Genomic DNA, 18,185 nt, shown 5'->3' with positions numbered 1-18,185 from the left:
GCCATAGATTAACTAAGATTGTAGGACCATGGTTGGCTCAACTCCCTGCTGCCATGACATTTGCCCCTACAGCACTCATGCCCTGGTAACTGTCCTATTCAATGTGCAGCACAGCCCACCCAGTGTTCTGTTAACCAAACACTACATATGTCAAATCTATTCATGAAAAGGAGCTGAATTTTTTTTGTCTTTTAAACCTTCATTATTTGTTATGATCATGCTTCTAGTGGATTCCATTCAAGCATAAAACCTTTTACTTATGTCACTGACTATTATCAGAAAATTAGCCTTTAATTATAGCACAATAGACTGTTGTGTTCTAGGGTGTATATAACGCTGCTGTATATTCTTGCCTTTAGTTCACGTTGAGGAAGAGGGAAGAAAAGAACAAAAAGAAAAGGAAAAAGCAAAACAAAGTTCAAATTTAAGTAAGGAAACAGCGAGTATATATAAGTACAGTAAATATAGGCCATTATAACTATACATAATTGGACCACACAAGATACCGTGCAGTGCTTGATGGTGGCAGCACAGTATCGTGTTGCTATTTAGACAACAGTATGGAAGTGTTATGTGACAAAGGTTTTTTGTATTGTGTTCATTGTATTGTTTGTAACCATCTCAGATCCAACAGAACAGTCCTGATTTTCAGGTGCTGTACTGGGAGCTCGGCACATCACATATTCCCAGCTGCCTGTGTGGTACCCTGGGGGTGCGGTAACTAGAAATCCAGTGGGTTTACCAATTCAGATGTCAGGGTGGCAGAAGTGGCTTCACTGGTCCTCTTGCACTCCTCAGCACAGTGACAGCGGGTGCAAAGATGGTGGTAGTAGTCTTCCCCCAGGGCACACTCTGTGATGTATGTCTGGGACCAAGAAAGGGGGGTGCCCTTAGTGGAAATGATGCAGTGATTCAACTAGAGACAGAGATGTAGAGAAATGTAACAATATGTTGCTAAGTAAACTTGGCAGCTCTGGCTACTTCCTCCTTCCGACATGAGCTCTTCACAGTAAAGAGCTTGTCTTGGAAAGTGGAATAATCCACAACTGCGGTTAACTGGATGACATCCCAGCAAGAGCCCCAGGAAACTGAGGTAGGTAAGTATGTGTTTAGTTGTCCCCTAGTCACATATCAAGTTTTTTTTGTCTCTGGAAAACCACTTTCTGCTGCATATTTTGCTGCATATTTTCTGCAGCTGTTTTCTGATGAATTGCTAATTTAGGTTTTTAATTTTGCCTGGCCCCTTGGCTCCCTCATACTCAATATCCTCTGTTTAGCTTCCCGCCAGGCCAATTGGCCATTCTGTTAAATGCGGGGGCAGGCTGCCTGGTCATGTGGCATCAGGATAATCACAGAGTGACGAAGCCAAGGAGCAGCCTGGTGACAGCAGTATCATTGTGCTTTTTGCCATTTTCCGAGGGTACTAACTGTATGGAGTTGTTAGCCTTCCTAACCCCACCCCTAACGTCTCCACCAGAGCTGAGCACCGCCACACCACTGATAAGAGCCAGGGAGGGAGCCCAGTCAGTAATAGTTCTGTATTACACTCTCAGGGCTGCGCTCACTACCTTACTGGCATGGAGTCACTGTGCATATACATTACAATATAATACCCTGTACAGGAGTAATGTAATTGTACACAGTGGGGGAGATTTATCAAAACCTGTGCAAAGGAAAAGTTGCCAAATTGCCCATAGCAACCAATCAGATCACTTCTTTCATTTTGCAGAGGCCTTGTTAAAAATGAAAGAAGGAATCTGATTGGTTGCTATGGGCAACTGGGCAACTTTTCGTCTGGACAGGTTTTGATAAATCTGCCCCAGTGACTCCATCAGCCGAATAGCGAGCACACCTCCAGAGTATACCAGATGTTACTCCTGATCCTGACTGATTTACATCCTATATTTAATATAGGATGAAGATCAGGAGCCACATCTCCTGGTGGAATCACTGCATACTTCACATTACTTATCCTGTACTGATCCTCTATGTTTCAAAACCACCTGCTGCCATATACCTGGTGGATCCATGCTGTACCCCATTTATTCAATGAGATGAATGCCCTTTGAACCAGACTGAAAACCACAGCAGACCAGTTTTCAGTTCCGATCAAAAGATCTCTAGCTGACTCCATTTGGCTGATTAAAATGAATTGTGTACGGCACAGATTTTATTTATACTATCACAATTGATGTTAAGGGTGTGTTTACATGTAGTGTATACACTGCAGATTTTACGCTATGGATTTCTTAGGCTGTAGTGTGAAATCTGCAGTATATGCACTAATGTATTGTTGAACCTCCCGTCACTTAAAGGGGTTTTGCCTGCATAGTCATTTATTCCCAATCCCCAGGAGAGGATTAGTGTCTGATAGCAGGGGTTCTGACTGCAGGGACCAGGACTCTGAACGAAGCAGCAGTACACAGACTTGACTGCCGTACCATTCATTGTCTGTGGGAGTGTCAGAGATAGCCTGTGTAAATTTTGTGCACTTTTATAGACATCATAGGGAACAGCAGTCTAGTCTGTGCACTGCTACTTTATTCAGAGCCCTGTTTTAAGGACCAAGCCCATTTTGACCTCAAGGACCAGGCCAATTTTATTTTAGAATTTTCGTTTTTTCCTCTTCGTCTTCTAAAAATCAAAACTCTTTTATATTTTCATCCACAGACTAGTATCAGGTATTGTTTTTTGCAAGATCAGTTGTCCTTTGTAATGACATCACTCATTTTACCATAAAATGTATGGCGCTACCAAAAAAATACCATTTGTGTGGGGAAATTAAAAAGAAAACAAACCGCAATTTAGCAAATTTTGGAAGGTTTTGTTTTCACGCTGTACAATGTATGGTAAAAATGATGTGTTCTTTATTTTGTGGGTCAATTCGATTAAAATGATACCCATGATTACATACTTTCTTAGAATTTTTTTTTAACCAAATTAGTACGTTTAAAATCCCTCTATTTTGATGATCTATAACTTTTTCATTTTTCCGTATGAGCGGTGGTATGAGGGCTAATTGTTTTGTGCCATATCACATGGTATAATTCTTAAAGCAACATTACATTTTATAACACTTTATATGGTAAAACATATTTACAATGGGGAAACAAGTGCAGGGGGCCTTTGGGACACTGAAGGAGGCTGCCTGATAAGACAGCAGGAGCACGGGGTAACACCTCCCATACTGGACCACCACAAACTCCCCCTCTTAATTAAAGTCGTCCTGGAGGGCGGAGGACTGAAGTGGCCACTGAGGCCTAGTGACAGTTCCTGGGGCATTTATGCATAATTTCCTTCTCAGGTCTGGATTACGAAACAAGATATGGGTGAGTCCATGTGGCATGGTAAATGTCCATACATGCTCTTTAAACATATGGGGTTAATTTGACTTTGTAACTGCTTTCTGAAGACACTCAAGACAACAATATACATATCAATATACACAGATTCATGGATTGGGCTGTCGGAGGCTATACGTTGTTACACTAGACAACAGAGTTATCTTTACATTTAGCAATTCTGTCACTCTGCGTGCATTATCTAGATGTCAGGTGAACCATCTGGCCAGTAGAGTACCCTGTACACATGGACAGGAGAGAACACATTAGACACATAACTGAATATGATGCCCCCTGAGGAAGCTCGAAGGAGCGAAACATATGTAGGTGTTGAGCATATCCCTTGGTAAGTCCTATTGTATCATATGGTATTGGTAATATATATTGGTCTGGTTTATGTCTTCATTGTATTCCTTACACTTTTATTTACTATTTGTTGCACTATTGCTTCTTGTATGAGACTCTCTACCTAGACTGTTACCTTATATGTAGTCACGGCTTACCTTGGCATCTGCTATCCATTCTGTTATCTTACTGTGCCATTTTTTATGTATGTCTTATGTATTTTTTATGTATCTTTGCATTTGTCTAAATAAAGATTTTGTTATGTTTTCTATTACTTTCTTGATATCTAGTAATCATTCTTTTGGTGTTTACATAACTGTATATGTTTAGAACTTGTAGACTGGGATGACAAATAATGTTACAGTCCTATCTTAACGTTTTGAATATGTGTGGACTACTTTTACCATATGTGAACTGACTATGTGTGGTACATAACTTTGCATTATGAGATAATCTTTGTACCTGGCGGGAATATGTCCTTGTGTCGACCGTTGAGACCTACACAACACCACTTTGGGGGAATCTGGAACTCTTGCGTCTTCGGGAGCCTTGGAGCCTCTGAAGCTGCAGCTAACTCTTCCTTGACGAATTCAAGAGCGGGTATTGGTCCAGGACTGGCGGGACCCAGAGTTGCTCGCATCTGCATTGGAAAGGCTGGAGACTGAGTTGGTACTTTAGAGACAGGCGTATAGGCCGGAGCCAATAGTGACAAGACTAGGACTGGTGTTGGTTGAACCGGCCCCGAGATTGGTGAGACACAGAAGATCGCAGGCTGAGTTGGAGAAAACATGAGAAAATCTTTAGATGGGTGGATTCCTTCGCCTGGGACATATCCTCTCATAGGTCTGACATCTGGAGGAGGTAGTGCTGGGAGCACTGGTAGTTCTTCTTTCAAATACAACTTGATTCGGTTTCCGTGAACAACTTGTGGCTCATACCCAGACTTTTGCACTTCGTATACACCAGAGTCTAGATATAGTATGGCCGTCACCATGTACGGTTCTGTCTCCAACATAGAGTCTAACTTGTGGGTCCTTGGAAACTTTTGCGGCCAGACTTTATCGCCCAACTGAAGTGGTTTGCCAGAAGCATGACGGTTATCCTACTGTTGTCTCTGTTGGGCCTCGCCCATCTTCTTGCTGACAATTTACAGACAGCACATTCACTGCACCATTTCTCAATGTCGCTCCAATAGAATCACAACAGCCCTTTGTGCACAAACAGTCGTTTCCTCTGTCACAACAGACGTTTCAGCTCATAATCACACTGGGCCCAGCATAGACGGATTGGTACCTTTTTCGCCAGAAGGTAGTCCAACAGATCCCCCATGACTCGTCTTTCATCTTGAAGAGTCTTCCAGGTGTACAGGTCTTCCTTAACCTTTTCGGACCTGGGTTCGCCGTCCATCATGGCGGTCACAACATTCTGGTTCACGAACCATTGATAAAATGGGAGAATCTCCACATCCTCCTACATGTCTTCGACAGGTGGTTCTTCAACAGGGGTCATCTGAGACAGTACATCGGCATTGGCATTTGACTTGCCACTTCTGTACTTGATGGTGAAACTGTATTTGGCTAATCTTGAAACCCAACATTGTTAGATGGCACCCAACTTGGTAGTGTTCAGGTGGGCCAACAGGTTATTATCCATGTAGACAGTAAATGACGTGGCGGCCAAGTAGTCTTTGAACTTTTCGGTCACGAAAGGGCAAGAAGTTCTAACTTGAATAGTCTTTGAACTATTCGGTCACGGAAGGGCAAGAAGTTCTAACTTGAATGAGCTTTAGTTTGCATCATTCTTCTCTGCTCCTTGCAGGTTACTACTGGCATAGGCAACTACTCGCTCTTTCCCTTCCTGGACTTGGGACAGGACAGCTCTAAGACCTTTGAAACTGGCATCGGTATAAAACCTGAATGGCTGACTATAGTCTTGGTATGCCAGGATGGGTGGTACTGTCAGCAGATGTTTAAGAGCTCGGAACACTGTCTCTTGTTCTTCGGCCCATTCAACAGGTAGTTTCCCATTGTAGTTCTCCTTTGCCGTACCCTGTAAGAGAACTGTGAGGGGTTTTGCAATCTGGGCGAAGTGGGGAATGAAGCGACAGTAGTAGCCGGCAAATCCCAGGAAGCTCCCGGCAATTTTCACCATGCGCGGGGTAGGCCAGTTCTTGACAACTTCCACCTTTTCAGGATTGGGCTGGACTCACTCGGCGCTGACAACATGACCCAGGTAGTGTACCTGAGGTTTGAGCAAGTGACATTTTGACGGCTTGATGTTCAGCCCATGCTTGATCGGGACTTGGAACACATCTGACAGATGACTGAGGTGTTCAAGGTAGGACTTGGAATACACAATGACAATCTCTAGGTACAATAGGACACTTTGAAAATTTAGATGGCCCAGGCACCTTTCTATCAAACGCTGAAACGTAGAAGGGGCATTATATAGCCCAAACAGCATACTTACTCAAACAATCCCATAGGTGTCACAAAGGCAGTCTTCTCCCGTTCTTCCACAGCCATGGGCACTTGCCAATATCTGCTGGTTAAGTCCAGGGTGGAAAATTAACCAGCAGACTCGAGGGCTGTGAGTGACTCCTCGATTCTTGGCAGAGGATAAGTGTCCTTATGTGTGACATTGTTCAGTTTCCTGTAATCGACACAGAAGCAGATGGTTCCGTCTTTTTTCTTGAACAGGACAAGTGGCGCCACCCATGGACTCTGACTTTCTTGGATCAAGTCTACCTCTTTCATGTTGGCCAGCATCTTCTTGACAGTCTGATACATGCCTGGCATGACCAGGCGGTGTCTTTCCTTGATAGGTGGGCTGTCACCTGTGAGGATTTGGTGTTGGATCATGGACGTATGTCTGAAATATGGGGGATGTTTGCTAAAAGCTTCATGGTACCTTTTTAGCGACATTTATGACTTCCTTGACTTGGTCTCTTGGGGTAGTGCCATCTCCAACTTGGAGCTGTGCCCACCAGGGCTTGGGAGGACTCGTACTGGATCCTGCGGCCACTTGGGCTACACGCTGTCAGGCCACTTACGTTCTGTTAAGATGTCCTTTGACTCTATGAGATACAATTGGGCTACTGGGGTGTATTTGGGTAACACAGTAGCATTAGACAGGTTGACTAACCGGACTGGAACTCTCCCGTTGGTAATGGTGACAAGGCTTCTCTCAGCTCGGACAAGAGGTTGGTCTTCAAGTTGCAGAGGCTCCAGCAGGGCTTGATAGTCTCTATTCTTGACTCCGGGACATGAAGACACCAAATTATAGTTTCTGTGTTGGGTTGAAAGGTCACCGACCGGATGTCTTGTACTCGAACTCTGCAGATTTCACCTTGCTTGTTGGCAAACTTCCACTCCGCTTGTACAACTTTCAAGTGGTGCTGCGCAGCCCGTTGGCCTGAAGGGGACATATGGGAAGAGAGGCATGCAAGGCATCTACTATTTCAACAAAACAGTTTTTCATAATGTTCATCCCCAGTATAAATTCAGCAGACCCCTTATCTGTCACATTAGTAACAATCACTCCCTGCACGCTAAGTACATGCTCTCCGAACTGAATGGTTGGCTCTCAGTATCCATGCCTGGGGACTGGTTGCCCATTACCTGCAACTACTCTGAAGTTAACATCCTCCGGTTCACACAATAAACTAGCATCCCAGTAGACATTTGTTACCCTGTATCTATCGCCTCCAACGGTACACTTTCTACAAACATTTTTACATAGGGGCAGGAGGCGACATAAAGTGAGAGTCCTGACTGAGGTCTTATGTGGGTTGGACCAGATAACTGTTTTCCGAGAACTCAGGGGAAATCCGTTTAAATCCCAACACTGCATTTTCCAATGTCCTGGTATATTACATTATTTACAAAAGGGTCTTTGAGTCCCTGAGGGTCTATAACGTGAGGGTTGCAGGGGTTGAAATTGCGGGGAGCAGGAGCAGGTTTTCTGGGTAGGGGCGGCTCACGGTCAGGTGGATTGGACGGGGTGGCAAGCTTCTTCACAGCATTAGTCAGTTGTTCGATGTCTTGCCTAACACTCTGTAAATCTTAGGCTGTGGTGACTGGCAAAGCAGGTGACACTGGAGCGGGGGCTGGTGATGGTGATGGTATAGGTCTGGCTACCGCCTGTAGTGGCTCTTGGACAGATAGACAAGCTTCCTCTAACTCAGTCCCGGACTCAATCACTTGGAAAGCCAGTCTCTTGAAAGCGGGGAATGACAAGTTGGGGTTTTGGACCGCTAACATTCTCAGCTGGGCTTTGTCCCATTTATTATCAGCCGCATCAATAAATCTGTCCATTAACACCTTAGCTCTAATGGAGAATATGACTCAAATACCTGGTACAGTCCTTCAAAGATCTGCTCTACAGTTGCTTTCTTGGAGGCTGGCCAGCTGTGGACTTTCTCTAACGTTGGTCCTTGTAGTTGTTCTGTGAGCAATTGCACCTGTGGATTAGGAGGGAAAGAGTAAAAGACAAAGAAACTCTTGATCCTTTCTTTGAAATCCTTCAGAGTGAAGGGGTCTCCATTGTAGGTAGGGAGGACAGGGTTTCCCATGAATATTGGTGCAAACGCTGGAACACCAGGGTTGTTGATGTGGACTGCAGGCAGTACTGGCAACATTCCGGACACTGGGGCAGGTGATGATCCCGCTGCTGGAGATGAAGGGGCACTGTTGTCTGGTTGATCTGGAAAGCTGGGTTCTGACATCTTGTTGAATTTTGAGTGTGCTGTCGCTTTAAGAAGAATAAGGTGCTTTCCCCTTAAAGATAGTTGCTGAAGTGCTGCAGCGGTTAATACTCGGCTAGTGGGAGTACTATAATGAATGCTCCCCCTCTATTTTGCGGGTACTTGGTAGTAATTTGTCTTGCGACCAGACTTGCGGACACTAGTGGGTTAATGCTGATACTTATAGGCACCGGAGACTTGATACTGGTAATTGTTGATGTTTGAAGACTCTGTGCTGCAACAGATGCTTGATAGAAGACAACGGAGCCAGATGCAGCCGCCGGAACCTCCAATATGGCTGCGCCCAGGGACATTCCTGTTTTGGTCCAGTCGGCAAAGTCTTCCACTGTGCAACACAGGTCAGCTCTTTGGTTCCTCCTAACTGTGCTGGAAAGGCATCACCGCTGGGGACTGACGGGGTGGAGCTGCGACCGCTTGCAGGAAACACCGGACCCATTTAACCCTTTCTGGTACCGACTCTCTACAAGCCACGATGGCAAATAACAGTCTTTTCTTCACCTCCTCTTCTGTATCACAAACGCCACAAGTAAAACACTTGTCACTTGCAAAGTCCCATACACTTTTTGGCGCAGACATAAATTGCATCAGCATGCAGACAATGTTTTTGCAGACAATATTGGACACAGTTCAGACTAAGGGGGATGACTTGTGGCATAAAGCGCACACCTGTATCTTGTTTGTCATGCCATAAGTTGTAACATCAGGGTGTGATGAGGGCAGATGTTGTTACCCTAGGGGCAGATGGCATTAACCCCTTGCATTCGTGACACCAGGGCGTGGTTTAGCCTAAAACCACCTGAAGGTATACCGTTGGATCCTGTGCTAGGCATGGGGACAATAAAGACTACAATGCCAAGTTACGGACAACGGTAGCTTTACTGAGGGTAGACTGTTGGTAAAGTCTATACAGTTCAGCCGTGTCCCAAGGAGGTGACCAGTGATGCAGAGACCTGAAGGGCTTGCTGGAACTTGTAGTAGGACTGGACAATTGAATGCAGACCACGCTGACTTGACAGATGACAGGGACTGACTTGACTCATAAAGCTGTGACTTTAGCTTACTTGACTTGATAGTGGCTGCAGGACTTGACTTTGAAGTCTCCAACACTCTGGACACACACACTAGGCACGACTTCACTGGTCCTCAGCTTAGCAGAAGAGCAGAGCTCATTGAGAGAAAAGCTATCTCCTCTCCACCCAGGGCCAGGGCCAGATTAAGGCTGCCTGGAAGACGGAGCACTTCATTATGATGCCCCCACCCCCCCCGACAGTTCCCCCACATTAGGTGCAGTATAGTTCCCCCACATTAGGTGCAGTATAGTTCCCCCACATTAGGTTGGCAGTATAGTTCCCCCACATTAGGTTGGCAGTATAGTTGCCCCGCATTAGGTTGTAGTTCCCCCACATTAGGTTGGCAGTATAAGTCCCCGCACATTAGGTTGGTAGTATAAGTCCCTGCACGTTAGGTTGGCAGTATAAGTCCCCGCACATTAGGTTGGCAGTACAGTTCCCCCACATTAGGTTGGCAGTACAGTTCCCCCACATTAGGTGCAGTATAGTTCCCCCACATTAGGTGCAGTATAGTATCCCCACATTAGGTGCAGTACAGTTCCCCACATTAGGTTCAGTACAGTTCCCCACATTAGGTGCAGTACAGTTCCCCACATTAGGTTCAGTACAGTTCTTCACATTAGGTGCAGTATAGTATCCCCACATTAGGTGCAGTACAGTTCCCCACATTAGGTTCAGTACAGTTCCCCACATTAGGTGCAGTACAGTTCCCCACATTAGGTGCAGTACAGTTCTTCACATTAGGTGCAGTATTGTTCCCCCACATTAGGTGCAGTACAGTTCCCCACATTAGGTGCAGTACAGTTCTTCACATTAGGTGCAGTATTGTTCCCCCACATTAGGTGCAGTACAGTTCCCCACATTAGGTGCAGTACAGTTCCCCACATTAGGTGCAGTACAGTTCCCCACATTAGGTGCACTGTGCAGTACAGTTCTTCACATAAGGTGCAGTACAGTTCCCCCACATTAGGTGCAGTATTGTTCCCCCACATTAGGTGCAGTACAATTCCCCCACATTAGGTGCAGTACAGTTCCCCCACAGACATACAGCCTTCAGCCATATACAGTGTATGGTTGAAGGCTGTATGCCTGTTTACTGCCTCACTTCAGTGTTCCGACCACCGCTCCACCGGTCCGGGGACCCTGGGGACCGGGGTCACAATCTACTGCTATGGTCTTTGGGCCATAGCAGTAGGTCCCGGGAGCGAAGGAGCGGAGGTCGGAACACTGAAAATGACGTGCTGCTGGTAACTTACCATGCGCGCGCGTCCTCCTCTATGCTCCACTCCACTTTTCTCCTATGGGCGCACGCACGGGACGTCAGAGAGGTAGCTGCCGGAACATCCTTGTGTCCTGAAAAGATTTTTCGGGACACAGGGATTTCCCGAATGGATGTCCCATGAGCACCAATGATGATCCGGCCCTGCCCAGGGCTTATATGGGGGAGACTAGCAGGGTGCACATAGGTCACTCTTGGTATCACCTGTTCACTAGTACCTCCTCGGTAACAATCCCATGACATATCAAATTGTATAACTCTTAAAGCAACATTACATTTTATAACACTTTATATGGTAAAACATATTTACAATGGGGAAACAAGTGCAGGGGGCCTTGGAGACACTGAAGGACGCTGCCTGACAGGAGCAGGAGCACAGGGTAACACCTCCCTAACTTGGCTACCACACTGAGCATATTTGTTCTTCAGGATTTGAAGCTGCAGATTTGAAGCTGTGTTTAGTCATTTAGTTTCCGTTTAAATGTGAAGCTTCAAATCCTGTGCATCATAGGTCTGTTCTGATAGATATATCACTGACGTGTGTTTTATGGATATATACAACAGTGCACACAGCCCTCTATGAGCTGGTACTTCACTTCTAGGTTTTAGTTTTGCTTTATTTTCAGATTTTACTTGTTACTGAAATCAATTAATCTTTCTTTTATGGCAGAATATCCTTGGGACAAATCAATTCTAAAATCTTTACACATAGACTTAAAGAAGTTTGAGAAACTGGATGCTTTTGCAGCAAAGGTAATGATAACCATAATTGTATATCTTGTGTCAAGGGAGTGTATCATGGAAAGGGGGCCTCATAGCAAAAATTAAAATGGGGTCCCTCTTCTGGCGCTGTTTAATCCACTGCATCCCAACCCCATAACACAGGAGGACTTGGGCCATATTTGCCCCTCCACCTTCTTCTTCACTGCATGGCCAATAGCACAGGCACGTATAACATCCAAATGTGTTCTGACTTGTAATAAAATGTCTCATTTGGTGTACAGTAAATGTCTGTGTTCATACTGTAATACAGAACAACTCCAGTATATGTGCTAGAATATTAGGTCATCAGTCATTCGCAGGAAAGTAAATAAAAATCATGTGAAAACAGAAAGATGTTATGGGGCTCTAAAGTGTGCTACTTTATTGTTTGACATAGTTGAAACCAATTATGTGTTCAGAAATAAAATCTTTATATTGATTTCTTTGATTACTATGTTATTGGTGAAGCTGATGGCTGCTTGATCTTGGTGACATGACAGTCTAGGATTCCCCACCCGAGATGTTTAGCTTCTGACCCAAGTTTGGTGAGATGACCTTTTTGTGGCCTACATGCAGCTTTTTTTAAACACGTGGTAGGAGCATAGGCTACTTAAAATAGATTGCCCAAAAGGGAGGAGTTGTCTGTGTTGCAAGACAAAGTGGGAGGCCATGACTAAGCTAAAAGAGACTTTGTGCACTGGGCCAAAAAGAGAGACTGATTCTAACTAGTGCCCTAGTGCCTACCCTGTCTTTACAGTCCCATTCATCAAAACTGGGTTTCCTTACATCCTGGTGCAGTGACCCAGCTACAACTATGTGAAGTTGTCATGTGGCTGATGAATTCCTTGGCAGAGTCTGTCTCTAACCAGGAAGGAGTGAACATCTCTTCTAAGGCTGCTACTGCCAGGTAGACTGGTCATGCAAAAATACATGCACCCAGTTAGAGAATGTACCTGGGTCTCTCAGATCCTGCTCCAGTTGCAAGAACCATCTAATCTGAGGCAGGCATGTGCCTAGTTTGGAGGATTTCACCCAAAAAAGGTTCTCTCCAGTTCAAACTTTTGACGGTATCATGCTTTCAGTTCCTGATCCAAGAAGTATCATCTAGCCAGAGGAGGAGTAAAGCTGAGCAAGGACCCCGCTGTGTACACTATTCTCTTTGTGGACCTATGGTCCAAATTAGTAACAATACTTTCTTCAACCTTTTTTCTGCCTAGATTATTGTGCCACAAAACCATTTTAAACCAAGCAACGTATACAAGAATCTGCACCACAATAAGCCACGTGTAGACTCTTCACAGTACAAATGAACCTATTGGACTCATCCTGTATCTTGTAATTTCCATCTTTCCATCTGAAACTGTACTCCCATCTAACCTGTGTACCATTTCCATATTTCCCTCTGATTCATGCTGTAGAAACAACTTTCATTTAAATTTATAGATTTTTTAGTTGCAGAAACATCTGCCACAAGTCTGTTGCATGTGAACATACCCTAAGTTATATATTGTCATGCCTCTCTATCTTTGCATATATTCAGATCTCTATATTCAAATCTCTTTTTTTTCATATTAGTTGCCATCTACAGGATCCTTGGATGATTTAACAAAGCAACTAATACATGGTGTTAATACAGACTTGGAGAGAGTCCGGGCTATCTGGATATGGATATGCCATCATATAGGTAAATAGATCATTAAAATAGTCCAAATCAGAGGCGGAGCTTGTAGACAGATGCAAAATCTGCAATCAGGGCCCCATATACCAGCTATTGTACTGCTCTCTTATGGGGCAGATATGCTTAGGGGTCCCCTTAGGCACCAGAGCCCGTTGTGACTGCTACCTCTATAGTTACGTGGCTTATGCCCCTGGTCCAAATACTAGGTGACCGCATTATACTTGAATACTGGATTCTTTTAAGTAGAAATTGTTATTCGCTGACCAGTCCACAGGTCATCCAGGAGAATTGCTAGTAGAAATTAGGATTAGGATAGGAAGTGGAAATATTAATATTAAAGGGGTATTCTGGCCAATTACATCTTATCCCCTATCCCCCCTCCCATAGACATGAATGGAGGGGGCGTGGCATCATGAAGGGGCGTGGCAGGACATCACTTCTCCAGTCCCGGAAACAAAGAGGTTTCCGAGACTGGAGATGCAATAAAAGCATAGCTCCTGCCATATGATACCTATATATGTGGGCATGATAAATTGTGAGAAAACCTGTTAATGAGGATTGTTTCTTTTTTCTCCAGTTAAAAACATTCTTTTTTTTTTTTTTAGAATATGACATAATAGGCTATAAAAATACAGCCATGAGATCAACTGATCCTGAAGAAATCCTTAGGAGTGGAAAAGGTGTTTGTGCTGGATACTCCAGTTTGTTTCAGGATATGTGCAGGTGAAATACTGAATGTTGTTCTGCAAATGGTTTACACAGTAAAATCCTCTAATCCATTCAGTCTTCTGTAGTTGATCCATTAAAGGGGTACTCCACTGGAAAACATTTTTCTTTTTTAATCAACTGGTGCCAGAAAGTTAAACAGATTTGTAAATTACTTCTATTTAAAAATCTTAATCCTTCCAGTACTTATCATCTGCTGTATGCTCCACAGGAAGTTATTTTCTTTTTGAATTCCCTTTCTATCTGACCACAGTGTTCTCTACTGACACCTCTGTCCATGTCAGGAACTGTCCAGAGCAGGATCGCTATGGGAATTTGCTCCTACTTTGGAACGTTCCTAAAATGGACAGAAGTGTCAGAACCCATAGGGTTAAATGGTTCTGACAGTTTCTTTTGTTTACCTTTTGTTGCTGGGTTCGCCTGGCTGACTGGACTGGTCAGCTGACCTTGATTGGAGCACCTGTTCTTGTCTTAATACTCACTTGGCTTGTGGACTGTGACTTATTATTCCTGTTAGTCTGTGTGCTCGCTTACAGTATCCTGACTTTGCCTTTATTATAGTCTGTTTTGTTGATCCTTACTCCCCTCAATCGATCCGCTGCCTAGGGAGGATAGGCAAGTAGGCAGGGAAAGGGGGAGTGGGCGAGAATAGTGTTGCACTCCCTGCTCTGACAAGAGGTGTCAGCAGAGAGAACTATGGTCAGACAGAAAGGAAATTCAAAAAGAAAAGAACTCCCTGTGGAGCATACAGCAGCTGATAAGTACGGGAAGGATTTAGATTTTTAATAGAAGTAACTTTCTGGCACCAGTTGATTTAAAAAATTTTTTTTTCCAGTGGAGTACCCTTTTAACCCCTTGGGGACGGAGCCCATTATGACCCTAAGGACGGGAGCATTTTTTGCAAATCTGACCACTGTCACTTTAAGCATTAATAACTCTGGAATGCTTTTACTTATAAATTTGATTCCGAGATTGTTTTTTCATGACATATTCTACTTTATGTTAGTGGTAAATTTTCGGCGATACTTGCATCCTTTCTAGGTGAAAAATGCTAAAATTTCATGAAAAATTTGAAAATTTTGCATTTTTCTAACTTTGAAGCTCTCTACTTATAAGGAATATGGATATTCCAAATAAATTATGTATTAATTCACATATACAATTTGTCTACTTTATGTTTGCATCAGAAAATTGACGAGTTTTTACTTTTGGAAGACATCAGAGGGCTTCAAAGCTCAGCAGAAATTTTCCAATTTTTCGCAAAATTTTCAAAATCGGAATTTTTCAGGGACCAGTTCAGGTTTGAAGTGGATTTGAAGGGTCTTCTGGTTAGAAATACCCGATAAATGAACCCATTATAAAAACTGCACCCCTCAAAGTATTCAAAATGGCATTCAGTAAGTGTGTTAACCCTTTAGGTGTTTCACAGGAATAGCAGCAAAGTGAAGGAGAAAATTCAAAATCTTCATTTTTTACACTGGCATGTTCTTGTAGACCCAGTTTTTGAATTTTTACAAAGGGTAAAAGGAAAAAAATCCTCTCAAAATTTGTAACCCAATTTCTCTCGAGTAAGAAAATACCTCATATGTGTATGTCAAGTGTTCGGCGGGCGCAGTAGAGGGCTCAGAAGCGAAGGAGCAACAATGGGATTTAGGAGAGTGAGTTTTTCTGAAATGGTTTTTGGGGGGCATGTCCCATTTAGGAAGCCCCTATGGTGCCAGGACAGCAAAAAAAAACACATCGCACACTATTATGGAAACAACACCCCTCAAGGAACGTAACAAGGAGTACGGTGAGCCTTAACACCCCACAGGTGTTTGACAACTTTTTGTTAAAGTCGGATGTGTAAATGAAAAAAAAATATTTTTCCACTAAAATGCTGGTTTTTCCCCAAATTTTACTTTTTTACAAAGGGTAATAGGAGAAAATGCCCCCCAAAATTTGTAACCCCATTTCTTCTGAGTATGGAAATACCCCATATGTGGACGTCAAGTGCACTGCGAGCGAACTACAATGCTCAGAAGAGAAGGAGCGCCATTGAGCTTTTAGAGAGATAATTTGTTTGGAATGGAAGTCGGGGGCCATGTGCATTTACAAAGCCCCCCGTGGTGCCAGAACAGTGGACCCCCCCACATGTGACCCCATTTTGGAAACTACACCCCTCACGAAATGTAATAAGGGGTGCAGTGAGCATTTACACCCCACTGGCGTTTGACAGATCTTTGGAACAGTGGGCTGTGCAAACAAAAAAATTCAATTTTTCATTTTCACAGACCACTGTTCCAAAAATCTGTCAGACACCTGTGGGGCGTAAATGCTCACTGCACCCCTTATTACATTATGTGAGGGGTGTAGTTTCCAAAATGGGGTCACATGTGGGTATTTATTATTTTGCATTTATGTCAGAACCGCTGTAAAATCAGCCACCCCTGTGCAAATAACCAATTTCGGCCTCAAATGTACATAGTGCGCTCTCACTCCTGAGCCTTGTTGTGTGCTCGCAGAGCATTTTACGCCCACATATGGGGTATTTCCATACTCAGGAGAAATTGCGTTACAAATTTTGGGGGTCTTTTTTTCCTTTTACCTCTTGTGAAAATAAAAAGTAAAGGGCAACACCAGCATGTTAGTGTAAAAATTTTTTTTTTTACACTAACAGGCTGGTGTAGACCCCAACTTTTCCTTTTCATAAGGGGTAAAAGGAGAACAAGCCCCCCAAAATTTGTAGTGCAATTTCTCCCGAGTACGGAGATACCCCATATGTGGCCCTAAACTGTTTCCTTGAAATACGACAGGGCTCCAAAGTGAGAGAGCACATGCGCATTTGAGGACTAAATTAGGGATTGCATAGAGGTGGACATAGGGGTATTCTACGCCAGTGATTCCCAAACAGGGTGCCTCCAGCTGTTGCTAAACTCCCAGCATGCCTGGACAATCAGTGGCTGTCCGGAAATGCTGGGAGTTGTTGTTTTGCAACAGCTGGAGGCTCCGTTTTGGAAACACTTCTGTACAATACGTTTTTTATTTTTATTGGGGGGGACAGTGTAAGGGAGTGTATATGTAGTGTTTTACTCTTTATTAGGTGTTAGTGTAGTGTAGTGTAGTGTTTTTAGGGTACATTCACACTGGCGGGTTACGGTAAGTTTCCCGCTAGGAATTTGCGCTGCGGCGAAAAATTTGCCGCAGCTCATACTTGAAGCAGGAAACTTGCTGTAAACCCGCCCGTGTGAATGTACCCTGTACGTTTACATGGGGGGGGGGGGGGAACCTCCAGCTGTTTCAAAACTACAACTCCCAGCATGCACGGTCTGTCAGTACATGCTGGGAGTTGTAGTTTTGCAACAGCTGGAGGCACACTGGTTGGAAAACCTTCAGTTAGTTTCAGTTACCTAACTCAGTATTTTCCAACCAGTGAGCCTCCAGCTGTTGCAAAACTACAACTCCCAGCATGCACGGTCTGTCAGTACATGCTGGGAGTTGTAGTTTTGAAACAGCTGGAGACACACTGGTTGGAAAATACTGAGTTGGGTTCTGTTACCTAACTCAGTATTTTCCAACCAGTGTGCCTCCAGCTGTTGCAAAACTACAATTCCCAGCATGTCTGATCACAGAAGGGCATGCTGGGAGATGTAGTTATGCAACAGCTGGAGGTACGCAACTACAACTCCCAGCATGCCGAGACAGCTGTTTGCTGTGTGGGCATGCTGGAATTTGTAGTTTTGCAACATCTGGAGTGCTACAATTTAGAGACCACTGAACAGGGATCTCCAAACTGTGGACCTCCAGATGTTGCAAAACTACAACTCCCAGCATGCCCAGACAGCAGACAGCTGTGTGGGCATGCTGGGAGTTGTAGTTTTGCAAGATCTAGAGGGCAGTATAGAGATCACTGTGCAGTGGTATCTAAACTGCAGACCTCCAGCTGTTGCAAAACTACAAATTCCAGCATGCCCACACAGCAAACAGCTGTCTGGGCATGCTGGGAGTTGTAGTTTTGCAACATCTGGAGGGCTACAGTCTAGAGACCACTATAGTGGTCTCAGACTGTAGCCCTCTAGATGTTGCTATGCAACTACTCACCGGCTTCCGTCGCATCCGGGAGCCGTCCTCTTCTGCCGCACGCCGCCGCAGATCTCCTTCGCCGCCGCCGATCCCCGACGCTCCGCTGTCTCTGGAGGGGTAAGTGGCGCCGCTCCTCTTCGTTTTGTTGGAGGGCAGG

At 44.3% G+C, this 18,185-nt stretch overlaps 1 protein-coding gene across 1 annotated transcript in view; it reads left to right on the top strand.

The window, feature by feature from the left end:
* The first annotated feature begins 1,062 nt into the window (after nucleotides 1-1,062).
* Nucleotides 1,063-18,185, top strand: part of LOC130360578 (kyphoscoliosis peptidase-like) — a 72,670-nt gene continuing 55,547 nt past the window's right edge. Inside the window, exons 1-4 of the mRNA XM_056563102.1 lie at nucleotides 1,063-1,093; nucleotides 11,471-11,553; nucleotides 13,138-13,246; nucleotides 13,846-13,963. Coding sequence (XP_056419077.1) covers nucleotides 13,878-13,963 — 86 coding nt within the window. The 5' untranslated portion in view covers nucleotides 1,063-1,093; nucleotides 11,471-11,553; nucleotides 13,138-13,246; nucleotides 13,846-13,877. The remainder of the gene's footprint in view (nucleotides 1,094-11,470; nucleotides 11,554-13,137; nucleotides 13,247-13,845; nucleotides 13,964-18,185) is intronic.

The sequence above is a fragment of the Hyla sarda genome, chromosome 3 (genome assembly GCF_029499605.1).
Source record: "Hyla sarda isolate aHylSar1 chromosome 3, aHylSar1.hap1, whole genome shotgun sequence".
Classification (NCBI taxonomy): domain Eukaryota; kingdom Metazoa; phylum Chordata; class Amphibia; order Anura; family Hylidae; genus Hyla; species Hyla sarda.
Note: the sequence above shows the minus strand (reverse complement) of the source record. Positions and strands in the feature narration are given on the sequence as shown.